General features: G+C 41.8%; 2 protein-coding genes across 2 annotated transcripts in view; one reads left to right on the top strand and one right to left on the bottom strand.

Annotated features, from left to right (window-relative positions):
- Positions 1-15,159, top strand: part of LOC311037333 (uncharacterized protein) — a gene marked incomplete at both ends in the record, with an annotated part of 559,758 nt that overhangs the window by 328,296 nt on the left and 216,303 nt on the right. The window lies entirely within an intron of this gene.
- The window catches only part of pam (peptidylglycine alpha-amidating monooxygenase), a 64,794-nt gene that overhangs the window by 5,740 nt on the left and 43,895 nt on the right, over positions 1-15,159 (bottom strand). The window contains 4 exon segments of the mRNA XM_084046122.1: positions 1,117-1,167; positions 12,551-12,647; positions 13,107-13,225; positions 13,901-14,107. Of these exon segments, the coding sequence (XP_083902248.1) occupies positions 1,117-1,167; positions 12,551-12,647; positions 13,107-13,225; positions 13,901-14,107 (474 nt within the window).

Here is a 15,159-nt window from a genome sequence, read left to right as displayed (position 1 = left end):
ACATATCTAAACATGTTTTCTAAATCAGTATGTTGCTATATCAGTGATGCTCCAACTTTTTCATGTCAAGGATCACCTACAACATGTATTTGGCTGCGGACCCCCATCTCAAAATACTTTGTTCCAGGGACCCCCCCAGAAGCAAAGATTTGAGTTAAAAATGTTCCATTTAGAAAAGATATACATATTCAATGATTTGCACACGTTTTCACGGGTTTTCAAAAGAATAGCAGATCTACAAGCTCATAGCTCAAGCTTGTAGATCTGCTATTTTTGAATAGCCAAATAAATCTTAAAATGACACAGATGCGTTCTCGGTCTTAATGGATTTAAGGTAGGGTAAGTGATTTTCTTTGGGTAAAATAAGTGTTAAATAGCTCTATATTGTGATAGTACTCATTGTTATAGAGAGTGGTTGTTCAGTAACAGTGTTAAATAGCTCGTGTTAAATAGCTCTATATTGTTCAGTAACAGGTGTCTCCATGTCTCTTTAACACTTCGCCCTGCCAGAGTTATTTCAGATTTTTTGCTGTTGTCTGCCAGAGATTTTTCATTGAAATTTAAAAAGTACTCAGGAGCCGAGATACATCATTTTTAAGTTTTAAGTTAACAAGGAAGTGGATGGGACTCTTTTCCTTCGAAAAATAAAAATAAAAATATATATATATATTTTTTCATTTTTTTCAATAGAACGCATTTATGCGATCTTGGCGGCCAAGTGCGCTATTTAATAGATCGCATTTATGCGTGATTGGCAGGAATTGAGTTAATAAACAGAAAATACATTTTCATGTCGGGATACTAATGTTCAATCCAATCAGGATAGAGAACTCAGTCAGGATACAGATTAAAGTGAAATTTGAAGTGGTGACACAAAGACATGAGCAGACACACAATTGGAACTGGAACAGCATACCCCCAAAAAATGAAGCTGATAAATGGGTACTCTCTCCTGATTGGCTGAAATGTTGTCACCTACCTGAAAATGTGTTGTGAGCTGGAGAGACAGGGAGACTCCTCAACACGACATGGCAATGATTACTATCACAAAATAGAGCTTTAATCTTTTAACAAAATGATCTGTCTTACGTAAATAATGACAGATCATTCATTTACCTTCAACTTCTTGGACCTCTATTCCACCTTTCTTAACCGAGCGATGCGTTTCTGAAAAATACAAATAAAATTAATGTTTTTTTTGTTGTTGCCTTAATTAGAGCCTTAATTAGTACAATTGGTAAGACCTGTGAAGGAAGTAAGGAGGAGGACCCAATTTCTGTATTTCTTCAATATGGCTGCTAAGAACTAGTTCTTATGAACGAATCAGGGTGCAGCGCAGAAATCGGTCCGTTTTAAAAAATGTCTCGTTCACAGCAGTGGTAGCCTCGGAAACCCATCCTTTTTTTTGGGGACATAGATTGGTGAAGCAATAGGAAAGCGCCACAGGAATCTGCCGGCTCGGTTTGGATCCGCCCTTAACCCTTTAAGACCTGAGGCGATTCTTAAAAAAAAAATCTAAATCCAGTTTTTTGGAAAAAAAAAAAAAATCACGATTTTTCAAAAATAGCAGATCTACAAGCTCATAGCACGGCACTCGGTGCCGCGCTATGAGCTTGTATATCTGCTATTTTTGAATAGCCTAAAATAAATCTAAAAGTGACACAGATGCGTTCCAGGTATCAATGGGTTAAAGACCATCGATTGGATTCGTTCTTTAAGTCTACGGCAGTGTTGATTTTGACAGCAAATTCTGACTTAGTTTTAGTCATAGTCTTTTGAATAAAATTCTGTTTAGCTTTAGTCATATTTTAGTCATCTGAAAAGATAGTTTCGGTCTACTTTCAGTCGACTAAATATCATAAGATTATAGTCGACTAAATCTACAGTTGATTTGGTCTACTAAAAACGCTTTTGACGGCGCCTTGATGGCGTCGTAATTAAGCAATATTACACGAGAGGGGGTGCTTTACCGTCATTATTGGCACGCCAGTGATGCGGTCAGGAACGAGGCGGAGCCGAGTTCCGCGAGCATCACTGAAGTGCCAATAATGTAAGGTAAAGCACACCCTCGAGTGTAACATTGCGATTATACAACGGTTACCAACAAAACACATCCAAATGTATTCATATTGTGGGGCAATTCATAATAAAAATGTTTCGCTATTATGTTTCCCTGTAAAGAGAAGAGTTTATTTGACTGAGTCCCTGTAGCAGCGCTCTGAGGCACTCAGAGCGCACAACTCAGCTGATTCCAGTAGGCTATATGCTCCGTCGTACGAAGGTATCGCACGGCGAAAATAGCCGATCTACAAGCTCACAACGCGTCGCGTTGTGAACTTGTAGATCGGTTTCGCGTTCTCCTTCTCATCCTCTTCTAACCATTGATCAACCGTAAAGTCCACCAAATAAATCAAAATTAACAACATAGTCCATTTTGCGTAGCTGTTTGTTCTCCGGTGGCGGCGGTGGGTCAGGATACTCTCTGTTTGTTTTCATACCGTGGGACAGCGTGACGTCACAGCACAGCTGTGCCATATATGGTCTAAGCAGGTGCGGAGTGATTTATTAATGTGATTAGGCCCGTGCTATCATGCTGGTTTGAAGCACGGCTAGAAAGCTATTTCAACCAATCAGATTGCTTGGTCGGAACTACCTGTTGTATAATGGCTGATTTTACACTTGGCTGCGCTCTGAAAATAGCCGATCTACAAGCCTTGTTGTAGATCTGCTATTTTCAAATGCGCAACACCTGAGCACAACCAAGCATAAAATAACTTGTCTTTTAGTTCTACTGGATCTCTTCTCCACTAGATCCCTCGCTAACATTTTAGTCTATTTTTTATTTGTTGACGAAATTGTCAATAGATTTTAGTTTTATTAAGTTTTTGTTTAGTTTGTCAGTGAAAAAAGGTAGCCGACAAACTTTTTTATTTTTATTTTTCGTCATAGTTTTAGTCGACTCTGGTTCACAGGCCTCATCACAAGTACACAACCATAGACTGTATAAATGAGATGGACAAAGCCACTCCGCTGCTTTCTACAGACCGAAAATGAAGCCGATTGTTCCACGACTGTAGGTCCGCCATCTTTCAATACGCGTCAGAATGAGACCAGACCATTATTGGTTGGGCAGTGCAAGCAGTGCAAGACTAAGAACTTTGTTTCCTCTGGTGATCCAGCCTATAGGACATAGATTACCCACGGACTGGTTGTTGGAGGGTTTCCACAACTTGGGATGGATGCCCAAAGACGAGACAGAAAGGCTGGCACAAGTATCATGCTGTCTCTGCTGCCATGTATGGCAGCGCCGCCGTTACTTGTGCCCATGGAGTGCTGAGTAGGGTTTAACACCGGGATTCCCGGGATACGGGAAACCCGGGAATCCCAAGGTTATTTACCGTCCCGGGAACTGATGCACGGGTGCAGCGCAGAAATCGGTCCGTTTAAAAAAATGTCTCGTTCACAGCAGTGGTAGCCTCGGAAACCCATCCTTTTTTTTGGGGACATAGATTGGTGAAGCAATAGGAAAGCGCCACAGGAATCTGCCGGCTCGGTTTGGATCCGCCCTTAACCCTTTAAGACCTGAGGCGATTCTTAAAAAAAAAATCTAAATCCAGTTTTTTGGAAAAAAAAAAAAAATCACGATTTTTCAAAAATAGCAGATCTACAAGCTCATAGCACGGCACTCGGTGCCGCGCTATGAGCTTGTATATCTGCTATTTTTGAATAGCCTAAAATAAATCTAAAAGTGACACAGATGCGTTCCAGGTATCAATGGGTTAAAGACCATCGATTGGATTCGTTCTTTAAGTCTACGGCAGTGTTGATTTTGACAGCAAATTCTGACTTAGTTTTAGTCATAGTCTTTTGAATAAAATTCTGTTTAGCTTTAGTCATATTTTAGTCATCTGAAAAGATAGTTTCGGTCTACTTTCAGTCGACTAAATATCATAAGATTATAGTCGACTAAATCTACAGTTGATTTGGTCTACTAAAAACGCTTTTGACGGCGCCTTGATGGCGTCGTAATTAAGCAATATTACACGAGAGGGGGTGCTTTACCGTCATTATTGGCACGCCAGTGATGCGGTCAGGAACGAGGCGGAGCCGAGTTCCGCGAGCATCACTGAAGTGCCAATAATGTAAGGTAAAGCACACCCTCGAGTGTAACATTGCGATTATACAACGGTTACCAACAAAACACATCCAAATGTATTCATATTGTGGGGCAATTCATAATAAAAATGTTTCGCTATTATGTTTCCCTGTAAAGAGAAGAGTTTATTTGACTGAGTCCCTGTAGCAGCGCTCTGAGGCACTCAGAGCGCACAACTCAGCTGATTCCAGTAGGCTATATGCTCCGTCGTACGAAGGTATCGCACGGCGAAAATAGCCGATCTACAAGCTCACAACGCGTCGCGTTGTGAACTTGTAGATCGGTTTCGCGTTCTCCTTCTCATCCTCTTCTAACCATTGATCAACCGTAAAGTCCACCAAATAAATCAAAATTAACAACATAGTCCATTTTGCGTAGCTGTTTGTTCTCCGGTGGCGGCGGTGGGTCAGGATACTCTCTGTTTGTTTTCATACCGTGGGACAGCGTGACGTCACAGCACAGCTGTGCCATATATGGTCTAAGCAGGTGCGGAGTGATTTATTAATGTGATTAGGCCCGTGCTATCATGCTGGTTTGAAGCACGGCTAGAAAGCTATTTCAACCAATCAGATTGCTTGGTCGGAACTACCTGTTGTATAATGGCTGATTTTACACTTGGCTGCGCTCTGAAAATAGCCGATCTACAAGCCTTGTTGTAGATCTGCTATTTTCAAATGCGCAACACCTGAGCACAACCAAGCATAAAATAACTTGTCTTTTAGTTCTACTGGATCTCTTCTCCACTAGATCCCTCGCTAACATTTTAGTCTATTTTTTATTTGTTGACGAAATTGTCAATAGATTTTAGTTTTATTAAGTTTTTGTTTAGTTTGTCAGTGAAAAAAGGTAGCCGACAAACTTTTTTATTTTTATTTTTCGTCATAGTTTTAGTCGACTCTGGTTCACAGGCCTCATCACAAGTACACAACCATAGACTGTATAAATGAGATGGACAAAGCCACTCCGCTGCTTTCTACAGACCGAAAATGAAGCCGATTGTTCCACGACTGTAGGTCCGCCATCTTTCAATACGCGTCAGAATGAGACCAGACCATTATTGGTTGGGCAGTGCAAGCAGTGCAAGACTAAGAACTTTGTTTCCTCTGGTGATCCAGCCTATAGGACATAGATTACCCACGGACTGGTTGTTGGAGGGTTTCCACAACTTGGGATGGATGCCCAAAGACGAGACAGAAAGGCTGGCACAAGTATCATGCTGTCTCTGCTGCCATGTATGGCAGCACCGCCGTTACTTGTGCCCATGGAGTGCTGAGTAGGGTTTAACACCGGGATTCCCGGGATACGGGAAACCCGGGAATCCCAAGGTTATTTACCGTCCCGGGAACTGACTTCGGTTCCCGGGATCCCGTTTTTATTTTTTTCTTGTTAGAAATGAATACTAATTAGTAGAAAGGCCCATCTACAGCGCGGAGGAATTATTACTATTATAATATTAGGCAAGTTAATTGCCGCGTTGCCGACCAGGGCAGGGTCCCATCGTCCCGTTGTGAACCATATGGGACGCACTGAATGTAACAGTAATGATGAACAAAATAAAACACAAGTGGCCGTGATGCCTGCCCTGCGCACGCTGATTTCACCGTTTCCTCTGCTGTCAATACGGTAGACTGTAGACACCAGTTGAGATTCAACAGTTGAGATGACTTATATATGTAATCAATCTTTCAATACAGGTATATTCCCTAATAGCATGAAAACAGCTAAAGTTATTCCAATCTTTAAAAATGGAGATAGACATTTATTTACAAACTACAGACCCATCTCTCTGCTTCCCCAGTTTTCAAAAATATTAGAAAAATTATTTGTGCACCGACTTGATAATTTCATAGAGAAAAATAATCTATTATGTGAACAACAGTATGGCTTCAGAGCAAATCGGTCCACCTCAATGGCAGTGTTGAATTTAACGGAGCAGATTTCCACTGCCACTGACAACAAGAATTTTACAGCAGGTGTGTTTATAGACCTTAAAAAAGCATTTGACACAATTCATCATGAACTATTACTGAAAAAATTGGAACATTATGGTATCAGAGGGGCAGCACACTCATGGTTGAAAAGCTACCTTGCAGACAGAAATCAATTTGTACAAATAAACAATGATAAATCAAATATGAAGAAAGTAAAATGTGGAGTTCCACAAGGATCTGTTTTGGGTCCAAAACTCTTTATTTTATACATAAATGATATCTGTAATGTGTCAAACCTTTTAAATTATGTTCTGTTTGCTGATGACACAAATTTATTCTGCCACGGGGAAAATCTGGAAGAGCTTCTGAAGACAATGGAAAGGGAACTAAACATACTAAAAACCTGGTTTGATATAAATAAGCTATCTTTGAATTTAAGTAAAACAAAACTTATGATATTTGGAAACCAAAAAATTGATAAAGAAGTCACATTAAGGATAAATGATATCGCTATTGAAAGAGTATTTGAATATAAATTTCTTGGAGTATTAATTGATCATAAATTAAGTTGGAAATCGCACATAAATCACGTCAAAAGAAAAATGTCGAAAACCATTGCTATATTATATAGATCAAAAGAAATTCTGAACCAAAACTCATTATACTTATTGTATTGTTCCCTTATAGTTCCATATATGACATACTGTGTGGAGGTATGGGGAAACACGTACAAAACAAATGTCAACCCAATTTTTATTTTACAGAAAAGAGTTATTAGAATAATTAAGAGAGCTGAGTACCGTGAGCCTACCAACGCATTATTCATAAACCTATACACACTAAAATTCTGGGATATAGTTAAGCTACAAACGTTGCTGATTATGTACAAAGCTTACAATAAACAACTTCCATATTGTCTTCAGAAGCTGTTTGAGATAAAAAAGACCCAGTATGAACTTAGAAACACAGGCATGTTCGAAACAACCTGGGCAAGAACCAACACTAAAGCACATTGTGTATCTGTGAAAGGGGTAGATTTGTGGAGCTGCTGTGAAGTTGAATTAAGGTCATGCAGTTCAATCTATATGTTTAAAAAAATGTTTAAAAACAAGACTATTAACATGTATAGAGAGGTTATATGATCATGTATTATAATAAAAATAAACTAGAACAAAAATAAAACAAAACAAAAAAAAATAATAATGTTGTAATTTGGAAAATCATGTATTACATGTATAACAATACATGTGATCATGCATTGTATTAAATTATAAATTATTGTAATATTGTTATTATGTATTATGAGGCAAAATCCTTTGTTTCTGTATTTCTGTTTGTTTCTTCTGTTTTTTCTTTTCTTTTTTACTTTTTTGAGACTTAAATTGTTTTCCGAAATTGTCATGTATGTAAGTGTTGAAAGGGTAAGCAAAATAAGCTATTTTAGCTTCAGCTTATACCTTTTTTGGTCATAACTATGTTATATTTATTTATTATTGTTTTATGCGAATGGAGCATATTGTTTCTCTGCATAGTGAAAATGATCAAAATAAAAACTTGCAAAGTGAAGTGAACATCAAGTGAAACGCTGCATAAACAGTGGGTAGGTTTGATTTCGAGCCTATATTCCAGCTTAAAATGCGCGCAAGCCAAGCAATGCTTTTGATAGAGAGAGAAGAGAGACTGGAGAGAGAGAGAGCAAGAGAGAGCGCGTGCGAGAGAGAGAGCGAGAGAAAGAGAGCGAGAGAGAGGGGGAGAGAGAGAGAGAGAGAAAGTATTAGACCGATGTGGTCCGATTGTTTTATCATCATTAATGTAGCCTACCCTACCTATACTTGCATTTTAGATAGTTCAAACCACCATTTTACTAGAACTACCCAGTAGAACAAGTGAACTGCACAACAGCTGTCTCATTGATTGTCAGTGGCAGCGCATGCATGTGCACATCAAAATCACACTACAAACCCCGACATTTGATCAACAACAAAATATAGATTAATACATTTGACAACATACAGCCAACATCCCAAAATGGAGTCTTAATATCCAGCAACTAGCCTAATATAAATTAATAACTGCAAACAAATGACAAGTTTAGGCTATCAAATCAATATCCTACAAAAGTAGAGATAAACTGTGACCTCACCGGCGCTCTGATGGACAATAAATAGATAATCATTTTGCAAATTCTCTTGTCAATAATGATACAAATGGAACGTTTATTTCAGCAGCTAGAGTTTGACATTGTTTGATTGCGTTTTGGGTGCACAGCGCAGCTCCTCGTTTAAGTTAATTGTCTTCACCCGCTGCTGCGCAACAGGTCAGATCTCCGCCAGGACACTATATTATATTTATATGATTAAAAAAATCAACTTAAGTCATTATTAGTGCAAGTTCATAGGTGGACACAATAGGGACATTTGGGCACCTCGATGTAAAATTGGCTATTTAAGTATCTACATATAAATGCATTTTAGTGGGCACTTTTTTTTTTTTTACCCTTTAACAGGAATTCCCGGGAAGCCCGGGAAAAGGTCTGAAAATTCCCGGGAATTAAAATAAGCTATTTCCCGGAAAATGTTAAACCCTAGTGCTGAGTGACATGTGTGTTGTATCACAAAAACATATCCATGAGTTTGTGAATGTAACCTTTACTGACCCTAAAATATTTGTGTCCCTGTATGCTTTCCCTGTGTGTGGACATAAATACATTGTTAAACTGTGTGTGTGTGTGTGTGTGTGTGTGTGTGTGTGTGTGTGTGTGTGTGTGTGTGTGTGTGTGTGTGTATGGAGGGGGGAGGGGGCGGAGAGTGCGTTACAGAGAGAGTATACTTCTCTATACGACGGTGTTTTACAGTGGGAGGATACTTCACCATTCAACTGTGTTTTACCGAGAGACAGACAGTACTTCTCCGTACAATGGCGATCGGATCGGTGAATTTACCCCGTGATTGCCATGTCCCGATCAAAGCCGATCCATGGCCGATCGGACCATCTCCACTCTGATCCATTACATACAAAAAATTAATACCAAATACCAGTCGAAAAGTGAAAAGACAGTTCATGTAGGTACGTGTAGGTAAGTAGGTCAAGGGAGTGTACCTACATGAACTGTCTTTTAACTTTTCGACTGCGGACAACCACAGCACGGACACGGACGCCGAAACACGCCTGTGTGTGTGCTGCTGTTGTCCACAGTGTTGATTTCGTCGACTAAATCTATGACCGAAAATGTTGGTCGACTACCTTTTTTAACTGACGAAAACTAAATGAAAACTAAGCTATGATGACTAAAACTAAGACTAAATATATTGACAATTTCATCAACAAATAAAAAATGAATAAAATGTCAGAGAGGGATCTAGTGGAGAAGAGATCCAGTAGAACTAAAAGAAAAGTCATTTTATGTTTGGTTGCGCTCGGGTGTTGCGCTCTGAAAATAGAAGATGTACAAGCTTGTAGATCGGCTATTTTCAGCATGCAACCAAGTGTAAAATCATCCATTACGACACCATCAAGGCCCCGCCAACATACATTTTTGTGGACTAATTCAACTGCAGTTTTAGTCGACTAAAACTAGACTAACACTAAAACATTTCAGAATGACTAAAATATGACTAAAACTAAATGGAATTTGATTCAAAAGACTAAAACGGAATCAAAATTAGCTGTCAAAACCAACACTGGTCGTCCGTGCATATATCTAACTATATAAATGGCGACCGACTTCCGCACCCTCGGTGTCCACACCCCACAGCTCTGTTATCGAATAAACAACGCACCGCCAGACCACATGTCGCCAACTGACTCGCCACGGCGGCCGCGCTGAATTTACGCCTCGCGTAGGGGACATCTCACTGTTCACTACACCTTTTCCACCGCGCAACATAATTAATTCTACTCACCAAATGTCGGACAAAACGGAAGGGGAGGCAGCTTCGTACCGTTTACCGTGCGCACGACCTCATCACCACAACAGCAGGCAGCCGCTGCGGGGGTTTTTTCCTTTTTTTCCAAACTTTTTTTTTGGTCACCATTTTCTCCAGGCACCATTTCTGGTGTAACGTCGGGTGTTTCTTTTCACCAGCCAATCACCTTTCACGTTGCCACGTCCGTTGCCACGTCGCGCTGACGTACGCTAAACAAGCGCTGCCGTGCGCACAATGCAAACGAGCCCAAAGGCGCGCAAAAATAAGCCGACCATTGCTTAGACACAAAGTCAGACCTGGCAACGCAGCCTACGCCAATCATGTGTGAGAGATCTACAAGCTATGGGGCAGAGACGCCACCGTATCTTAGCAACAACTACAGCGCTCACTCTCATTGGTCGTGTCACGCTAAGAGCTGTCTCCAGACAATGGCATCGCAGACAGCTTGCTGTTACTGCTGTAGCCATCACAGCCAGTTGCAGCACGACGGACAGGGCGCTGTGATAGCTGCCATGTCGCTAACGCTAACCTGGTTGTCATGCCTGCAGCGCCTGTGCAATCACTTTGTCAACAATGCACGTTCGTGTGGTGAATGTCTATATTGCTGCTCAGTTCGTCCATTGTACATGGTGTATGTTTGTGTGTGTCTTCTGGAGAACTATGTAGCTCCACAGCAACTACAGTAACTAACGTAATGGCAGGACCGCCCCGTGCAACGCATGTTAGGCTGCATTATGGTCATGTAGTAATTTCAGATAATTTCGCTCCGATTACAGCAGTGTTTATCAACCCTTTCACGCCGCCCCACCTCCCCCCCCCCCCCCCCCCCAAATACACGTACTTGATCTGGGACCCCCCCATTCTGTTTGACTCCGTTCCACAAGTAAATATTGTGAAAATAGCCGATCTACAAGCTCGAAACGCCTCACGTTGAGAGGCTTTGTAAGCTTGGAGATCGGCTATTTTCTACATGATTGCCTCTTTCTTACATTCTCTGCCAATGTGGCCCATGTTTTCATAGCACAGTTTATTGACTACTTCTGTTGCAGAAATGGCCATTTCCTTTCCTTTCGTTTTTTTATTGTCTCCGCCAGGCCGAAAGGCATGGCGCAAGACTATGTTTCACCCCCTGTCCGTCCGTCTGTGATAGCTAATCTCTCACATCGTTGCAAAATAACAGCCCGATGTGGAGAGTCACTGAGAGCTGGAAAAACGACGTAAAATGTGTCAAAAGGAGTCTGTACGGCTGTCGATAAATGAACACATGACGTCGGTGGGAGAGGACATATTGTGTGTTTTGGACAAACAGCAGCGTGGTGCTGATGTTTGTTGTGTGAAGCAGCTTAATGTCAGAGTGTTTGTGTTGGAGCGCCTCAGTGCGGCTGCAGAGTTCATGTGCAACCTCTTCCAGAGAGACACAGACACACTAGAAACTCTGCTGGGGAAAAAAAACACTGCTGGGCATTGACTTTCCTATGGACATTGATCTACACACTGCAGGTATATCTGCTACACACACAACATCAAACTACACACTGCAGGTATGATGCAGCGTTTGCATTACAGCCAGCATGCCAGCGTAGTTCCCATATGGTTTCAAGGTGGGCTAAACCATATGGACCCCATGTCAGCAATGTCAGCGGCATCCACTTCACTCCCAACTGCGATGCCCATGCAGGCTATAAGTAGCTTCTACCTGGCCCTTAGGTGGGCCCCAACTAGCCATGTTTATGTGGGACCAAGGCGGGTCCTAACTGGGTTTGCCCATGCAGGCTTTAACTGGCTTCTACCTGGGCCCTAGGTGTACCCTAACCAACCACAGTGCAGTGCCCATCGCTCCAATTGTTGTGACGTCAGGGCTCTCAATACTGCACATTGGTGGAGGAGGAGGGGCCGCAGGGCGACCGCACACATCGCTGAACCAATGGTAGCCCACGGATGTTTCCTCTGTGGATTTACAATCTGCCCCTCTATGCCACATATCATCCGCACTACAGGGTCTTCACTGACCGAGCCACGGCCCCACTGACCCTCATGACGCTACGCCACTTAAACGTGCGGCAGCATGCGCTGGGTTGCCAGGTTTGCACAGCCTCCGCCAGAAACAAGCAACCACCTTCATGAAAAAAAAAAAAACACCGAAATGGTCCGCAATGTTCCAGGGGTGTCCCCGCGCGTCCCAACACTCCACAGGGGGTCAGTGGACCATCAGGGGGTCCGCGGACCCCCTGTGGACCCCCTGAAACATAACAAATATTATTTCTTCAAATTCTTTCCTTTTTCAAAAAAACTTTTCCACAGTTTCACTCCGGCGATTTGGGTCCCCCAATATACACACGGCCACGCTGGGCCCCGTGCGCGGCTGGGGTTGAGGGGGGCGTAGCCCCCCGAAACTCTAGTGAATTATAAGTACCAGAAGGACTTTGGCGTGCTGGCTCTTGTGTTCTTTGCCGTTGGGTCTCAGGGTGTTGTGTTTAATCTCTACTGATGCAGAGGATGTGGGCGTGACATGAAAGGTCATAAAATGGTCAACGTACTTGCGGAGGTGAACTTGATGACGGAGTTGGAGCCCGCGTCGCCGACGAACACCACGCCGTCCTTATTCACCACCAGGTCATGAGGCATCACGTACTCCTGAACACCAAAGGTCAAAGTCAATCCTCTCACTAGTTCAGTCTAAAACCAAAGTTTGGTTTACGTAGGTGTATGTGTGTGTGTGTGTGTGTGTGTGTGTGTGTGTGTGTGTGTGTGTGTGTGTGTGTGTGTGTGTGTATGTGTGTTTGTGAATGAATGAATGAAGTTTTATTTCTGTGTCTTGTAAAAAAAGACCCATCCCTTACGGCAGTGGTTTTCAACCAGTGGTCCGGGGACCACCAGTGGTCCTTGAGGGGGTTCCAGGGGGTCCCCAGACAAATTAATAGTTAGGAACCAAATGGACCCTTATGTGCCTGTAACTCTGAGAGTGTACAAATGGGACCAAATGGACCCGTGAGGGTCCATTTGGTCCTAACTATCAATGTAGGTGTGTGTTTACATTAAAAAAATGTAGACACTACATTTTTTTTCCTAACTATCAATGTGTGTGTGTCTGACCTGTCTGCTGGGGCTGAAGGTGTCCACGATCTCTTTGGTGGAGTAATTGATGACGAAGCCTTGGGGCGGGGCCGAGACACCGAACGGAGACTCGCCGTTCACCGCGTAGAGCAAACCACCTGGAACACACACACACACACACACACACACACACACACACACACACACACACACACACACACACACACACACACACACACACACACACACACACACACACACACACACACACACACACATATATATTTTGTGTGTGCAAATCTTTGAATATATATTCTTTTAAAGTGAACATTTGTAACTCAAATCTCTGCTTCTGGGGGTCCCTGGAACAACATATATTTGAGATGGGGGTCCGCGACCCAAATACATATCATTCTGGAGGTCCTTGACATGAAAACAGTTTGAGAACCACTGATATTATAGCAACATACATAAGAAAAAAAAAAGAAACTTTTAGGATTTAGAAGAGATTTGTAGAATCCCCAGAAGCAAAGATTTGAGTTAAAAATGTTTGCTTTAAAAAATAAAATACAAAAAAATACAAAAAAAGTGTGTGTGTGTGTGTGTGTGTGTGTGTGTGTGTGTGTGTGTGTGTGTGTGTATATATATATACATATATATTCAAGCTAAATATTTGCACTCATTTTCACGATAAAAAGCAGATAGAAAACAGCCGATCTACAAGCTCATAGTGAGGCACTCGGTGCCGTGCTTTTTTTTTAATAGCCCAAAGAAATAAACCGCTTAAAATGACACAGATGAAAAACATCTAAAACATTTAAACTCCTCCTCACCATCAGCGGCGCTGTAGGACACAGCGAACACTTCTCCCTGGAACTCTGGCTTCTTGATCTCCTTGACGAACTGACCCGTGTCGGCCACGAAGCACTGGATGCGACCGTTCTCCCGGTCGGCCACACACAGCTCCTGGCGGTCGGGGAGGTACGCCAGGCTGTGGGGGATCTGGAACGGCACGCGCCTACTACGCCTGTTCGACGTGCCTATACGAGCAAAGAGCACCAAATCAATTTACAATTTAAGCATTTAGCTGCAGACGCTCTCAAACCAGAGTGATTTACAGTAAAGCATGGTAAACACGCGGTAATACGTCAAATGCATAGAGACACAGTGGTGTAAAACAAATAAGTACATTTACTCAAGTACTGTACTTAAGTACAATTTTGAGGTGCTTTTACTTTACAGGAGTATTTTCCAATTTGTTATACTTTTACTTCTATTCCACTACATCTCAGAGGCAGATATTGTACTTTTACTCTAATTACAATTACTTGACAACTTTAGTCAACTTTACTTGTAGATTTTGATTATTATTACAAAGCACACGTTAACCACTTCAGCCCTATATATATTTCGGCCATTTGAAAATAGCCTATCTACAAGCTCACAATGCGTCGCGATGCGACGCATTGTGAGCTTGTAGATCGGCTATTTTCAAAATATTTGTGTACATTTGAACACTTGTGAAATGGGCACGTCGGGGAGGAATTCATTGCCATAGCGACTTAATTGGTGATTAAAAAGGGGTAAAATGCTAAAAACAACAAACAGTATAGAAACATGTCAACAGGAACACAATCAAAGATGTATCCAAGGCTGAAAACAAGGCTGGCAGCACCCTCTTGTGGCCAAATTTGAGAAGTGACATAACTACTTACACAAACTACAATTTCACCCACATTAGACAAGTTCCTTTTTTTAAGCACATTAACCCTCACAACCCAACACGTTTTTAATGGATGAAAAGTTGTTGAAATATCATTTTAAATGTAGGAAACGGAAAAAAGGGGATATTTACTCGCGACCCATAAAAAAAAAAAAGAAAAATCCACGACCCAAATATGAGTCCTGACCCACTTTTTGGGAAACAGTGCCATAGCATCGCCAACGTATAAATGGACAAAGGGTTTGAATCAGAGGTCTTCAACAGGGGGTCCGGGACCCATAGGGGGTCCTGAGAGTTACTACAGGGGGTCTGCCAAATCTTTGTGTGATATGATTTTTTTTTTTACCTTAACCACTTGAATCCCTTTTT

The sequence above is a fragment of the Gymnoscopelus microlampas genome, assembly GCF_963454915.1.
Source record: "Gymnoscopelus microlampas genome assembly, chromosome: 21".
NCBI lineage: Eukaryota > Metazoa > Chordata > Actinopteri > Myctophiformes > Myctophidae > Gymnoscopelus > Gymnoscopelus microlampas.
Note: the sequence above shows the minus strand (reverse complement) of the source record. Positions and strands in the feature narration are given on the sequence as shown.